The sequence below is a fragment of the Engystomops pustulosus genome, chromosome 3 (genome assembly GCF_040894005.1).
Source record: "Engystomops pustulosus chromosome 3, aEngPut4.maternal, whole genome shotgun sequence".
NCBI lineage: Eukaryota > Metazoa > Chordata > Amphibia > Anura > Leptodactylidae > Engystomops > Engystomops pustulosus.
In genome coordinates this window covers 163,641,007-163,656,597 of record NC_092413.1, presented here as the reverse complement: position 1 = coordinate 163,656,597, position 15,591 = coordinate 163,641,007, and the positions used below count along the sequence as shown (strand labels likewise).

The 15,591-nt window shown below is 37.7% G+C and overlaps 1 protein-coding gene across 8 annotated transcripts in view; it reads right to left on the bottom strand.

The window, feature by feature from the left end:
• The window catches only part of MECOM (MDS1 and EVI1 complex locus), a 342,926-nt gene that overhangs the window by 12,495 nt on the left and 314,840 nt on the right, over positions 1–15,591 (bottom strand). For 5 of the 8 annotated variants that reach the window (XM_072142856.1, XM_072142862.1, XM_072142864.1 and 2 more), the window contains 7 exons: positions 13,422–13,524; positions 12,976–13,192; positions 11,359–11,506; positions 10,320–10,476; positions 5,318–6,668; positions 4,916–5,039; positions 2,651–2,677 (listed from right to left, as the gene is read on the bottom strand). In XM_072142856.1, the coding sequence (XP_071998957.1) occupies positions 2,651–2,677; positions 4,916–5,039; positions 5,318–6,668; positions 10,320–10,476; positions 11,359–11,506; positions 12,976–13,192; positions 13,422–13,524 (2,127 nt within the window). The remainder of the gene's footprint in view (positions 1–2,650; positions 2,678–4,915; positions 5,040–5,317; positions 6,669–10,319; positions 10,477–11,358; positions 11,507–12,975; positions 13,193–13,421; positions 13,525–15,591) is intronic. The other 3 variants (XM_072142860.1, XM_072142859.1, XM_072142861.1) reach the window with 3 other exon arrangements.

The window sequence follows — 15,591 nt, the reverse complement described above, 5'->3', positions numbered from 1 at the left end:
CTCATCTAATAAGTAATAACTACCAAGTTACTTTTACTGGACCTGCACACCAACCTTTACATTCCTTATTAAAACTTATTATTATAATTCTTTATTTATATAGAGCACACAGATTACACAGCACTGCACAAAGCGTGTCAGACTTATAATTTTTTTTTACCCAGATCGTTTCATAATTTTTACAAAAAAATATTTTAAACCGAAAAAAAAAAAATCTCTGTATGCTGACTTCCAAGTAAGTTTTTTTTAATTTGACTTGCACTTAAAGACAGTAGCCAATCAAAGGAAGAGACCGAATTGAACCAATTGAGCCAATAGAAAAGCAGGATGCATCTCAGCCTTTGGTTAGTTGGGCCCTAAAGCAAACCAACAAAACCATGAAGTATCAAGATGTGGGCAAAATAAAAAGAATCCTCAGGAGTTTGAATCTTTTTTAAATGACTGGAAAAACAAATTGCTTTAAAATAGACCCGTCACTAACTACAAAATGCTGAATCATCAGATTTGCCTCTTGATTATCCATTCATCAATTCATAAGATGTGACCCTTGTATTAGTAGATACTAGCAATGAAGTGGTAACATCAAGTATTTGCTGTACAATGCTTATCCAATGCACACTGTATAGTGGTTGTGCTTGGTACTGCAGCTCAGCTCCATTCACTTGAGAAGGACTAAACTGCAACTAAGCCAAGGGCCCTATGAGAAACAAGTCATAGGCCATGGAAGTTGTAATAACCAGTTTCAAGAAGCTGATCAATGGAGGCTTCAGGTGTTAGATACCCTAGGACAGTGATGGCGAACCTATGGCACGCAGAGTTCGCCAGGCAGGACTCAAGGCCTCATGCAGTCCCAGGCAGCCCAGAACCCTAGAAGGAAGCTACAATGATAATCTGAACGTCTTTCTACTGTATTGGTGTCCTCAGGTGCCTATACAATTTAAACATGTAACAGAGCAGGGAGTCACTGTTACTGTTAAGTTACTGTTTAAATTGTGGATTCGGCACTTTGCAAAAGATATTTGGGTTTCGGTCGTAGTTTGGGCACTCGGCATCTAAAAGGTTTGCCATCACTGCCCTAGGATATGATTTCAGTGATCTCTGTCAAAAATAGGTCATTGATATTTTAATACCAGAAAATCCCTTTAGATGGTGATCCAAACAATGAAATATTGCTAATGTTAAGAAAAACTTCAGATTTTATTATATCCTTCTATTCCCCATGACTAAATATGACTAAATTGACAGTAGTAGATTACAATGATAAAATATACAGTTCTGACTTGCATACAAATTCAACTAAAGAACAAACCTACAGACCCCATCTTGTATGTAACCCGGGGACTGCCTGTATATAAACTTTGCAGGCACAATCCTTTGACCAGCCAAATCATATTGCTCAATTGTTAATTAATTGTGCATTTCCTGTAGGAATAAGTGGAAAATATCTCAATGTATATGATGAAAGATTCTGGAGAATTGTTATTTTATTTGGAGTGCACACATTTTCTAAAATAGACATGTCAGGAGAGATGACTGATCCGCTTTAAAATTAGAAAGATTAAAGGCCATCATAAAATAATAAAAAAATTCTGTATAAACATATGAAAACTATTATACAATTTTATTTGTGAGAAACACTGTTCCTTATTATTGTTATCAGTAGGGGAAATCTCAGAATCAGGCTGGTTGTAGTGTTACTTATATACCATGTATTTATTGAGGAGGTTTGTCAGGAAGACATGTACCTCTAAATTTATGAGCAATGCAATGTTTTCTAAAGAGTAAAGTTCAGCAACTGGGTCATTTACTAACTACCATTGATTCATTGCCTCCTTGATATTAAAGATTATAACATAATAGATATGTCTTTTCCATTAGGAAATCACCTAAAATTAACTCTAGGCAAGGAAATATCAATAAAACAGTAGAATACTTGAATCATGCTAAAAATATTCTGAATGATCTTCATTGTAGAGCTTTGATACACATGAAAAATCTGAATCACTGGGGTTTTTAATAATTAGCACAACCGCTATTGTTCAGGTCAACCAGAGAAAGTGTACAGGCAGTCCCCAGGTTACATACAAGATTCCGTAGGTTTGTTTTCAAGTTGAAATTTGTATGCATGTCGAAACGGTATATTTTATAATTGTAGTTCCAGACCAATTTTTTTTTGCCCTGACGACAAATGGAGTTTCGAAATTTTGCTGTAAAGGGACCAAGGATTATCAATAAAACTTCATTACAGACACTTTTCAGCTGATCATTGCAGTCTGGGACTATAAGCATCACCAGATTTCACAGTGAGCAGAGGGATCCGTCTTTAACAAGGGAGTCATCTGTAAGTCGGATGTCCTTAAGTAGGGGACCGCCTCTATTGGGTTATATCCCTAACTATGAAGCCACTTTTTCTGACATACAGATTGATGTACAGATGGATGTCCAAAAAAGATCCAGTGTATTTATAGAAACTGTTGTAAGGTCATTGATAAGTCTACACCACTGAGATTTCTTTTCTAAATATGCAAAAAAAAAAACCTGTAGATTCCACTAGCAAAGTACATCTTCAAATGTATTCAGACTTAAGCAGCCAGTATACTGAAAAATCAAAGTATATTTATATTAAGGTGTAAAATAATAGAGTACTTACCCAAGTTCTCTGATCGGGCAGTGGGAACTGTTAAAACAATAAAGAAGATGGGTTATGTTTTTTTTATTTTTTTCTACTACTTAAAAAAAAATGCATACAATTTAAATATTTACATCATGGCCAATAACAATAGAAATGGAGTAGTTCACGTAACAAAATTACCATCCTGGAGATGAAAATCCCAACACTTCAAGTAAAGAAAAAGGAACAAAGGAAGTTCCAGGTGGAGTGAATGATAATGCCCCAAAATCCTAGAATCTAACTTTTTTTATAAGGTCATTAGTATATCAGTAAAGCTATAGTTACTCATGCAGCTCTGGTATAGTTTTTGAGCCAAAAGCTTGTAGTATTCTAAAATTTGGACTACCGTATTTTTCGGACTATAAGGAACACAAAAAATCCTTTGATTTTCTCAGAAATCAAAGGTGTGCCTTATAGTCCAGTGTGCCTTATATATGAACCGTGCTTACAGACAACACCTGCCTTGAACTGTGCACAGGTCTGTCACCTGCTGGTCATTCATCCTTATAATAAGGTGCGCCTTATAATCTGATGCGCCTTATATATGAACCTAGATGTTTTAGCAGGTATTTATGGTTGGTGCGCCTTATAATCTGGTGCGCCTTATAGTCCCAAAAATACAGTAATCACCAAGCACCAACTGTTGTGCCTCATCTAATTACCACTGTGCCTCAGACTGATTTGAAGGCTTTTTTTTAAACTGAATGTCCATCCAAAAGATATGACCATTGGCAGCTATAGGTTAATTAGCTTATATTAGATAAATGAAATGAAAAGTTACTGCCCTGTGTATAGAACATGTTGGCTCGCATAAAAACTTTAATGCCAGATTTAAAAGAAAATTATAAATTACAATTTGATTGGGATTATTTTGGCATGGTATTTGGCACTTTTCATTTTGAGACCAGTACTTTTTAGTCTCGAATTCTGCCACAAATCAGCAGCCTCACAAACTGCATCACTTGATTGACATTTAATAGTAGATTCAGTGTTTCACTATACATAGAACATTCTCACGTCCCAAAGGATCTTAGATACACTGACTTGACCAACACATAAGAGAGCATCTCACACTACATCATATAAACATAAGCTGCTATTTGCAATCTTAGGATATTTTGGGCTGCGAAACCATTTCCCAGAACATACATAACAAATCACACGCCAAGTTAAATAATACAGTTTCTGAAGCCCTGCAAAAATACTAATGTGTAAATATATAGGAATGGCAAATATGATGACAAAATCCTAAAGGCAAATTCCAAAAATAGGATCCAAACAAACAGACATGGGCACGTCTACCTGCCTATGCACCGGTCACCATAATATTTGCAGGGCTCCCCCATTTACATGACTGCATTCTTGGACTTAGACCAAAATCACTTTTAAAACTGTCCTTGCAAGGAGTGCTGCAATATCATACTATTAGGTTAATACATTTTCTCCTGGCAAATGAAGCTGATGCATTTACTCCCTTGTGGAGGGAAGCCTCTTTGTTTGGAAGAGTGAGTGCACCTGTTTGCAGATGTCAATACATTACACTAATGAGAGAGAAGCCATAACTCACTTTCCTGGTTATTCATGGCCGCCACAGTTGTGTCTTTCGAATCCATAAAGGTAACATTTGCTGATGAACCGCTGCTGATTCAGGGAACTCAGATTCCTAAACAATCTAATCCTGTTCACACTTTGTATTGACTTCTCCACTACATTATATAGTCATAAGACAAATCAACTGTTCAGCTAACCAATATTGAAAGAGAAACAATGCCATCATCTGTTTTTTAGTTCAGGTCAGTGGTGCCATCACATAACAGGGGCACACTACAATGTATACATTTAGCCCCTGGTTAGAAAGTATTGCATTAGCTATAGGGAAGACTTCAAGTCATTTTCCAAATTTCTAGAGTTGTCTGCACCTATGAAAGTCCTCCTAGAGAACCAAGGATTATAAAGAGGTATCACCTGAGGTGGTGCAGTCTCATTCTGCCCTGTGAGCCCCGTAAGGGGCCATTTCTTAGAAGTAATAAAGCATTTTAAACATTATAAAAAAGGTTACAGGACCCGGTACAGTAGGGCCAAACACATGTTACTAGGGGATACAATATTATATATATAGGATCAAAAAAGTCTAAAAATATGTTTAGCCTAAAACCATAATTTCAAAAATGATGTCATTTCTGAACCATCCAATAGGCTCAACGCATTTCTGGACAATTCTAAACTTCAGTTCTAAAAACCTACCTGTGGATGGAATAAGAATCCAGGGGAAGGTCTTAAATATTTTTCTTTGAGAACCTCAAGTGGATCCATTACTTTCCTCTTTTCTACCCTGCAATTGTCGATATTCAGGTTATCATCAGTCATTCTGACAAATATAGAACAAATGTCTGATCAGAAAAGAAAAAAAAAACACACATTTTTTGCATAACATTTGCGTTTCATGTCTTGGTCCCTACACATATATAAGACTCAAAACAATATATTGCATATACGTATCCACATATGGCCCTACCACTTTTAGTTTATTCTACTTATATTATAAAACTATGACTAAACATAGCAGGAGACAAGATAACCCAGAATAAAACATTCTAAAAGAGAACATATTCCCATATCATATATATTATAGTATGTAAATTATACCTGTAGATGGGATCCATGAAGAAAGGGGCAGGTCTGGCATGCTGCAAACAGTGTTCAGAAGGTTTCGTTTGTTCCACTTCAACATCTTTTTTGTCTCCAAATATGTGGTTCTTTCGTGGCTGTTCAGTCTGTTTTGTTGGAGCAGCTCGACTTCTGCTTCCCATACTTAAGTCCAAAGGCTGATCAGGCCCAGAAGATGTTGGAGCCAGTGGCTTTGATGGTACATTGGATACAACTTTTTCTTCTTTACGCTTTGTGGTGAGATCAAAGGGAGACTCTAAACTCCCCTTTGGAGTTTTCTTTATTTCCTTTGGGGAATCTGGTTCAACTTTTGGAACAGCAGGTCTTACATCTCTATCTGGGAATGGATACATTGATTGAGAAAAGGCTGGGAAAAAAGGAAGGGGAAACATGGAGGGGTAAGGTAAAGATCCTCCTTTCTTGTCTGGAAGACCTACAAGTCCTGTAGAACCAAAGTATTTTTCAGCAATGGAGGCGATTGCCTTAATAGAATCATTGACAGCCCCTGAAACAGCAGTCTGTTCCTCCAAGCATGGCGAGAAAACAGAGTGATTGTTAAATTCTCGCTTACTGTTCAATGCAGCAAGACTTTGCAGGGGACTAACCTTGTCTTTATAGATTTTACCATTTTCTTTCATTTTTTCTTTATCGCTCTCAGCGTCACTTTCTAGATCAGAGCCAGAAGTTGTCTCCAAGTCACTACCACTTGGTGTGCTGACATCATCAAGATCACTGCTCTCCGATTGGTCACTCATTTTATCATGAGGCCTTTGGTCACCATTATTATCTCCTAGAAAATCCATGGATTTATTATCACCCATAGATTGATGCTTATTCAGTGCTTTCAAAATGTCCTGTGTTGCTGGTAAGATCTGTGGTCGGTTCAAATGGGGACTCTTATTTGCCTGTTCAATACAAGGAAGTCCTTTCACTGGAGAACTGGCAGGTAATAATGGAGGTCTATATAGGCTTGAGGGAAACAGACCTGGAAAACTAAAAGAGAATCCAGGTGCTGTTGGAAAAGTAAGACCGGCAGCATGCCGGCTAGCACCAAAGTAGTCTGCAAGTCCTGCACTCGCATGGTTCATGTTGATCATTGAAGCTTTATCCAATGAGGGAGTCCCGGGAAGTGAAATTCCTTGACCAAATAATCCACTAGCAGCAAAGTGATTCTTCCCCTCACAAAATCTCCTGTGCTTATTAAGTGATGACGTAGTGCTGAACATTTGTCCACAATCTTTGCATTTGATCTGAGTCCGGCAGTCTGCATGCATTCGCTTGTGTCGACAGAGGTTTGAAAACTGAGTGTAAGACTTATGGCAGACTTCACCTGTGCAGAAAAAGGAATAGCTAAAATGTTACCTGGTTTTTAGCATAAATTACAGGTTATAAATTATAATTCCAATAATTAAGGTAGTAACTTTACAATTCAATGGTCCAACACCAAGGTACAATAAGCAGATATATGCTCATCAAGTTATTTGGATGATACATTGGTCATTGCACATGAGTCTGTCTTGAGGCCATTTATAATACACAAGTTCACACACACACAGGCTTAATGGATTCTGCATAGATCTTCCAACAAGATGCTCTATTATTCCAATGAATTATAGCTACCACAATGGCAAATTTCTTTAGTGAAAATTTTCCTCTAAAACACAGACTTAGGATACAGTAGTTAAAGGAAATCTACCATCAAAGATGGGCATGATAAACCAGGGACACCTACTTACTTAGATCCAGGCACTGTGACTGTGTTGATCTTCTTATATTGGTTATCAATGTTCTCCTTCCTTCTAAAATAAATGCTAATGAGACTGGGAGGCTCTGTGGGCATTACCACAGCCCTTAGGTCTTGAAGCTTCCCGGACTGTTACACTGTCTCCTTCTCCCCTGCGCCTTCAGCTTTTCCCATCTCTCTCTGCCTGATGTAACCTTACATAAAGTGGGAGTGGGGCAAGTGCTCCTTCACTATAGCACGGAGGGTCTCTGGCCATGGATAACAAATGTAAGAAGATTAACCACGGTCATAGTGTCTGGATCTTTGAGCAAGTTTCCCTGGTTTGTTACTCTTGATTTTGATGGTAGATTTCACTTAAATGATGGAATTGAACATCATTTTCAGTTGCTTTTGCTGGGTGTCACTAACACAAAGTTCTCTTTGTACCTGCAAAGGATGTATTAGAAATCATAATGTTCTCATCATTCTCACATCAAAGACATTCAAGTATAAACACTGAGCATTCCGAACCACTTGCAACAATCCTTTAGCAAGACTAGAGACAGGCTGCCCAAACTGACAATAGCTCTATTTTAAGCAGGAGAAGGAAACCAAATTGAATGTATCTCATCCTGCATTGTTGGTTCCCATGAACTGTAATCACGTCCGTGACTTCCACTCACACCAGTGCTAACCTTCCAGCACTTGGAAAACCCTTGTCCTTGACAATCCAGAACACACTCACTGTCATCTTCCAAATATTTACCCTGGCATCACCTCCCTTTATAAATAAACAAAGTATCACAATAAGAATACTAAGAGTCACAGAAACATATGAGTTTATAATCCGACCCCACTGCATATACAGACACAGATGTACCATTGGACCAACTAGGTAAGTGGGCCCCATGTCACCCTTAATTAACTTTAAAACACGTCAATTAAATGTAAATGCCAGAGATCATGAATTGCATGGCTATCTAGTACTAATGGGTCACTAGAGAGAGACATGGAAGAAGAAGATCTTCAGGAACAAGAAGAGGTCTATGCAACACAGGTCTGTGTATGCTGCTACATAAATATAATAGTAAACCTTGAAATTCATGGTGGAAACCTAATAAAAATACTACTACTAATTCAAATTAATTTCGATAATGACCCATTTATCATAATGGATGAATGGATATGATCTATTACCATGTAAGTAAAAAAAAAACAATTAAAAAACAACTCCAATAGATATCTCCAATTATGGACTCCCAATACTGTAGACCAAGAGGTCTATCATAACAATGGTTAACTAACTCGAACCAAAATAAAATGACATACACAATAGTCAACAGCTTAAAATATATTATGGCCATATAAAAAAAATGTTATGCTGTGGACGCAGATTTATTGGGACCACCTTCATTTGCAAATGATCACTTCTTAGAAGTCTATTTTGTAACATTGACTAATGACACAATGTAAGGAAAAGCCTTAATGGTCATTTGCTAATGACAGAACAGTAAAAATGCCATTATTCTAATTAACCAGATTAAATCCATGGATAGCTCTGGGACAGGCAATGCATTATATTATCCTGAGCTGAATGGCCTCACACATTGAACAAGGAAGGTTCTGCATTAATGTGGCCCTTGAGCAGGTTTGAGAAAACAGAACGTCTTTAAGCTGTAATACCCTGTACTTGATATCTGACTTTAAGTAAACCAGATGGGCTAATAGCTTCCATACAGTATCCTTCAACAACAAAAGGCACCGTTCTTCTACCACACCACCTACATTGCCTATATTACCATACAACATACAAGGATACATCCTAACACCTTTCATCACTTAACAACAAATCCTAGTTACAAGAACCCAAGCCCCTATGAGCAATATCCTATCAACATCTAGTGATCTCTATTTAGATATTCCAGGAGGAATGGAACAAGATAGCTGTCAGAATGGCATATTTTCTGCTTATTAAACACATTAAGCAGTATACGGAATATGCTGGACCAATTATAGCATGTGGTTTCTATTTGGAGGACCTGAACAGTTTGTGAAGGCAATGAGTAATTACCTTTGTGTTGGTGAGCTCTCCCTCAAGTTTGAGCAGAATAGTGTAACAAGAGACAGTTGTCATAAACAGACTGGTGTGCTGTACACTGTGTGTGGCCTGTATCTGGACACAGATAGCAATTTTACATGTAAAATACTTTGGTGAAGGATATTTCCAAAATTGTGTAATTATAGGAGCAGTGCTTAAAAATTGTGTGCCTGCGAATTTCATCCTGTAATATAGGAACAGATTGAAATTCTGCCTAGGAGTTGTAGACCGCGTAGAGGCAGCTCCATCTATTCTGCCAATTTCATCCTTTTTCGTAAAAAGAGGTATAAATGGTACGTGCACAACTTAGCGACAGTTAATATACGTAAGCAATACTACATCCATGCACCAGATCAGTATCAGTTAGTGAATCGGTTTTCAAAAACAGGGAAAATTGTGGTGAAATGTGAACTTTTGCTGTAAAAGTTTCCAACTTTTAAATATGCCATCACATCACAGAAACACAAAATTCTTCTATATCAGTTATTGTTGCTGTATGAGGATTTGATAGTGGCCAGTCTGAGGGACCTTATTCTGGCAGTCCCAAGTTTTGTACAGGTTCTGGAAGTTTTGTTCTTAAGTTGGTTTGCATGCAATTCAAACTGGTATATTTACCAGTAGTTATTTTAACTCCAGACAAAGTTTTCTATTCAACCCTTTGACAATAAAATTTTGGGCTTTCATGGGAACATTGATGAACCATAAAGATTTGTTGCAGAGACCTTACAGATTGTCATTACAGCTTGGAGCTAAAGTTCAGTTAATTACCCTTATCCGTAGGCCATGACCAGAGGTCACAGTGGGCAAAGAGGTCTGTCTGTAACTACGAGTCATCTGCAAGATGGGTATCCTTAAGTCAGGGACTGCCTGTACTATGAAAACTTCTGACATGACTTTATGATTTGCCAAAAATGTAAGGCCCTGGAACAAATTATATCTAGGATGGGAAGACGCAGTCTGGCTATAGCGAAAGCAGCATTTTGATTCTTCTATTAAGTGAGAGAAAATATATCCTGTACAATAACTCCAAGAGGATGCTCCATTGAACATTCCCATAATTCATTTCTAATCTTTTGATGTTTGGTTATATAAAAAAAATGTAACAAATCATTGAAGGTAAGAAACAAAGAAAAGTAACAAAAAAAAACAGTGTTACTCACATACAAAGGGCTTGACACTGCTGTGAATGTGCTTGTGTTGCTTAAGACCTGATGAGGTTGCAAATGTTTTGCCACACTCAGAACAAGCGTGGGCTCGAGCTCCTACATGCTGGGAGCGAATGTGCCTTTGGAGGTTGCTAGGATCCGTGAAAACCTGCTAGGAAATGAGTACACATTAGTCGATACATGTGCACATTAGCGAAATAGGCATTTGCAATTGGGCGATACATAATGATGATCTCATTGAGTCTTTATATAAATAGGAACACTTTCTTGAAGGACTGTAAAGTTATCCATAAAAAGAACATTGTTGCAAGTTTATCCTGCTCACAACATTCATCCCAATGCCATCTTTAACCCGTAGAACCTCCCCTTATTGACTCATCATCACTGGTAGGCAAGTAATTTCCTCCAGATCAAGTACATTAAAGAAAATCCCCAATATCTGATTATATCTAAAATACTCTTGAGCAAAGCAATACTTCTTTACCTGAAAACCAGAATTTAAGCAGGGAATAGGCTGTCCATTCTGATAACAAGTTGTAAGTAGACCAGAGAATAGCATAAAACTTGGCACTAAATATGGGAACTCTATTACTATATAAATGTATCGTCATAGAATGAACATGATGCAAGTTATAGGCAAACATAAGAGAAAATAGCAAGAATATGTTCTGGTGGATTGATTAAATTGTTGTCTTCGTAAACACAAAACAAGGCGCTTTATTCTTGTAAAACATATTGAAAAATAATTCAATAATATTATGCAAAAAGACATTACCAACCTTTCTGTTATTAGCCCTTTCTTTAGTCTGAATAACCAGATCTGCCCATGTCTGCTATGGAATCTCTTATCACATTATTAAAATCCTCCATCCGTTACCACAACAGTCCCTCTGTCTTTGATATTGACAGTGTCAACCATCATTAGAAAAAAATATGATTGAATATGAATATGAGCCATCGGATTATAATACTTGGCAAGAAATAAAGTCCAATTTAGTGTTATTTGCAATGACCAAACACAAATTCACATTACCTTGGAGCAGTTCTCACACTCATAGTGCTTTCCAGTATCATGTGACATTTGATGGCGGATCAAGTTGGACTTCCAGTTAAAGGCTTTAGGACACTGATCACATTTATATTCTCTCTCCTCGGTGTGAGACTGTAAGTGCTTGTCCAGGCTGAAGAAGAAATGCAGACATATAAATATAACAGCCTGTCCCATTCAGAGCATGTTGTAAAAGCATTACATCATGGTCATGAGATAAGGAAAGCATGTCGAATGTTTTTATAGGTGCAAGATTTACAGACTTTATTCAGTCTTATGCGGATTCATAGCAAAATGATCTCTAAAACAGATCCTATGGTATAGAATTATATAAATGGTGGAAAAATCAGAGCATCTATACCACCAGTCAGCTGCTGGATCTGGTTCAAGTCAGATTCCATAACCCAGTCATAAAATAAAAATCCAGTGTGCTGCAATCTACCATTTCTTGGCACTAATATGTAATGGCTGATATATCCTTTGGCCAGCCTGAATAATAGAGAGAAGTAAAGGGATAAACAGGGTGCTTCTGATCTTTTTTACCATTTATTAAAAATGTATCACACCTGGTTAATTACTATTGTATGCTTCCACTTTAATCACATGTACAATGTGATGTCTTCCCCGAGTAGATAGAATTGGTCACTACAGAGAAACATAACTCGTTGCTCTGGTGGGACTGGTTTCAGTCATTGAATAAAAGCATGCAGGTTAAGGTCCTTTTCGCACAGACAATTTTCACGTACGATTGGTGTCCTAGTCTACATTGGACAGCTCGCTTATCGAATACAGACTCATAGTCTATTGTTTCTATGCACAATAGATTTTTCCAGTCCATTAACCCAATCCCATCCAAGAAAAACGCAGAATCCACTGATCTGGTATGAGTGGCGCATGAAACCCACCCATTAAATACATACAGAGGAAAAAAATGCACGGCACCACAATGCCATCCTAGTACTGTCAGTTCCTTACAAGGAAGTAGATCAGAGCTGTGAAAATCTTATGCATCTCATAGGATACAAGGAATACAAAAATGGATGGATAGCGCTAGGACTGAAATCAAAAGTTTTCACTGCCCAAAATCCTACAATTTGAAAATTGGTATGTGGACAACTGGCATTAAAGTTGCACATGGTATGATCATGACCACATTTCTTTGTCTCTGTGCAGCTCATTATAAAGGAGGGTCAGTCATCACTCTTAACAGGTCGGTTTTGGCAAATACTTTATTTAGGACTTCAGTTTTGTACAGTCACAACACTGACTGTTTGCATGAGGCCTAAAACACAAATGTTTTTTGGAGGTGTGCTAGCCATATCCACGGCTTGTACACGTCCCAGTGTTTTTCCATAGGATCGTACATGGTTGTTGTTTCTAGGGCTCAGGCAGTCTCTTCTGTCATTGGCATGAGTGCGGATCTCAAACATTGTTGATACAAGGGCTGCAAAACAACATGTTTTCATCATGTTGTTTGCGGCCCATTTAGAAATAGGGTAAGACTGTATAGAAATACTACAATTATTTCATAAAACACACATTTTAATGACCGACACTCTTCAAGTTAGTGCCAGAAGGGAATCTTAGAACACCATTGCTGACCTTTGTATATCTGGAAACACCTGATCACATTCTTTGCACTCATGAGCATGTTGCATCTCAATGAGGTCATTGTCATCTTCAAGACTTTGATTAAAGTTGTTCTCCACCATTGAAAATGCTGAATGGGGTGTACCACAAGGAAACTTCTGATGGTCGCTGAGTTCAGCATTGGATTCAAACAGCTGATCACACTCCTCACAGCGATACTGACACTCCTCTGTTTAATAAAGCAAGAATATATTACAAGAATAAAGATGATTAATGATGTTGACTACACCAATCTCAAACATAACCATATAAAATAAACTAGAATGACCAATAAGAAGGAGAGGAAAGAAAAGTGCCTCCTGCATTGAAGAATTTATTCTATAACTTAACAAAACAGCTTTCAGCCTCCTGGTCACACCATGTGGGCAGCAGACAATGGGGAATAGTATGGAGCTTACCATGGATGTCAGGAGCCATTGTTACATGAGTATAATCTTCACTCTTCATGAACAATAAGAGCTCTTCGCCTGGCTCAATGTCAGCTACAACTCTGTAGAATATCTGTAAAAAACAGGGAGACTGTATAATCAGGGCTGATGCTAAAACCCGCACGTCATTATGTGGGAGCTCAAAGCCGAAGAAAATGTTTACCTTTTCAAATGGGACCATAACTAACTATACTATGCCGTAAAAGGTGATTAGCCAATCTCACTCCCCGCTGAGTTACACTTCCTAAATACGGAAAACACGGCAAGACAATCCAAAGCATGAGAAATAAATTCTAACTGATTTTCTGCTCAAAAGAAAGGATAAAATAAAGACTTGTATCACTGGGTATAGAAAAGTTTCTGCATTTCAGATAATGTCAGGGCAGGATTTACATTTTATGTTTCCCCGCACCATTAATCTTACTCCACCCCCCACAGTTTCCTTCACTCAACACTATAGCTCTTTATATTCCTAATGCCTACTACATGGCATGAAAGTAAAGAGAAACTAGCACTTTCCCCTTGAGCCCATACATAGGTTAATCATTTATTTACATATGAGGAAACTTACAGACTAACTGCAGGTATATGTAAGAGTATGTGTGAAGGCATTACCCCAGGTAACCTATAAAATTGCTACTTTTTTACCAAATACTAGTAATATTCTGTTCACTTCTGCCCTGAAAGCTTTGTTAAAGCCTCCTTCACAGGGTTCATCATATGTGCCATTGTAAATACAGACTCCAGACTACATTTGTATACCCCTTGTATTTGTACTACAAAGTGACAAGTTCCAGTGTCTCCTTTGCGCACCTAATGTTATATTGATAAAACAAGAAATCCCATTGTGTTATCCATAAAGTTAGTTACATACACTAGGAGTTTTCAGGCCAAATCAACAAATTGAGAAATAAAATTTCTGGCCTTTATATGACATTTTAGAATTTCTTTTCATTGCCGACTCCATTACTTTACCTAAACAGAAAACAAGACTATTTGCTATTACATCTACTATAGACTACCAGAATGTTTGGATGCAGCACTTAATAGGACGTTATACAGAAATTGAGGAGAATTAAGGCTTTGGATCTCTACAGAAAACCGAATAGCTCTAGCAGAATTTTCTTCAAGTGTCTGCTATCCTGTCCCTTTGCAGAGACTTCTATGGACACATGTGAACTGATAATATAGGAGGAAGAAAAATCTCTGCGGAATTGATCTTTCTTCACAGAACTCTTCAATCACTCTAGGTGTGGCTGCACACAAATGTCTGCCCTTGTGGAAACTGGTCCACAGGATCTGACCACCATGTGGGCCAAACACAGGACAGTGTACGGGAGTCCTTACATCATACAGAAATATGATGCAAGAACTCAAGCAAGGACTGTAGCTCCAGCACAGTTACATTTCATTTCTGTATGGTACAAGGACAGATGCCCTGTGTTCAGCTAATGGGATTGGACCAGTACTCGGGTCAGTTTCCATGGGTTGAACAAGTTTGTGCCGGTCTAAGCAGTGTACAAGCCTCAGAAGTGGAGAAAGCTGCTTATTATTTTGAGAAGATAAATGATAAAAGTTTCATCAGTTAAGGATAACACATTTCTGATTTCAGAGACATCAGGTATCATTGACCCATTGTCTTCAGATGCCTTAGTGACGAGCCAAAAAAAGACAAGGGAATTAGCTACCTTGAGGAATTATAAAGAGGTCTTACAGTCACACCTAGCTTTTTGTGAACTTGAGAAAACACAAGGACCCAGAGTTTTCCCAGTCATTTTATTGCCCAAGAGAGAAGGCAGAACCTGTACCTCTCTGCTCCCCTACTCATGCAACAATATGTAGAAAGCTGAAACATTGGAGACAAAAATATATTAAATTCTAAGCCCATTTCTCTTATCCAATAACATCCTATGTTCATACAGAGCACTTAGAAGCACATACAAATCACTATACATTCTGATTTTTATTTTCACATCAGCGAAAGTGTAGTTTGCAATTGATTCCAGTAGATGGCTCTAAAAGCTAGCTGCTCATGACCAAACCTGGACTAAGTTTTCCTACAATCATAAAACTAGAAAGATGCAATGTCTTTAGCAGTGATGACCCAAAAAAATGGTATATTTTAAATACTATTAGGGGG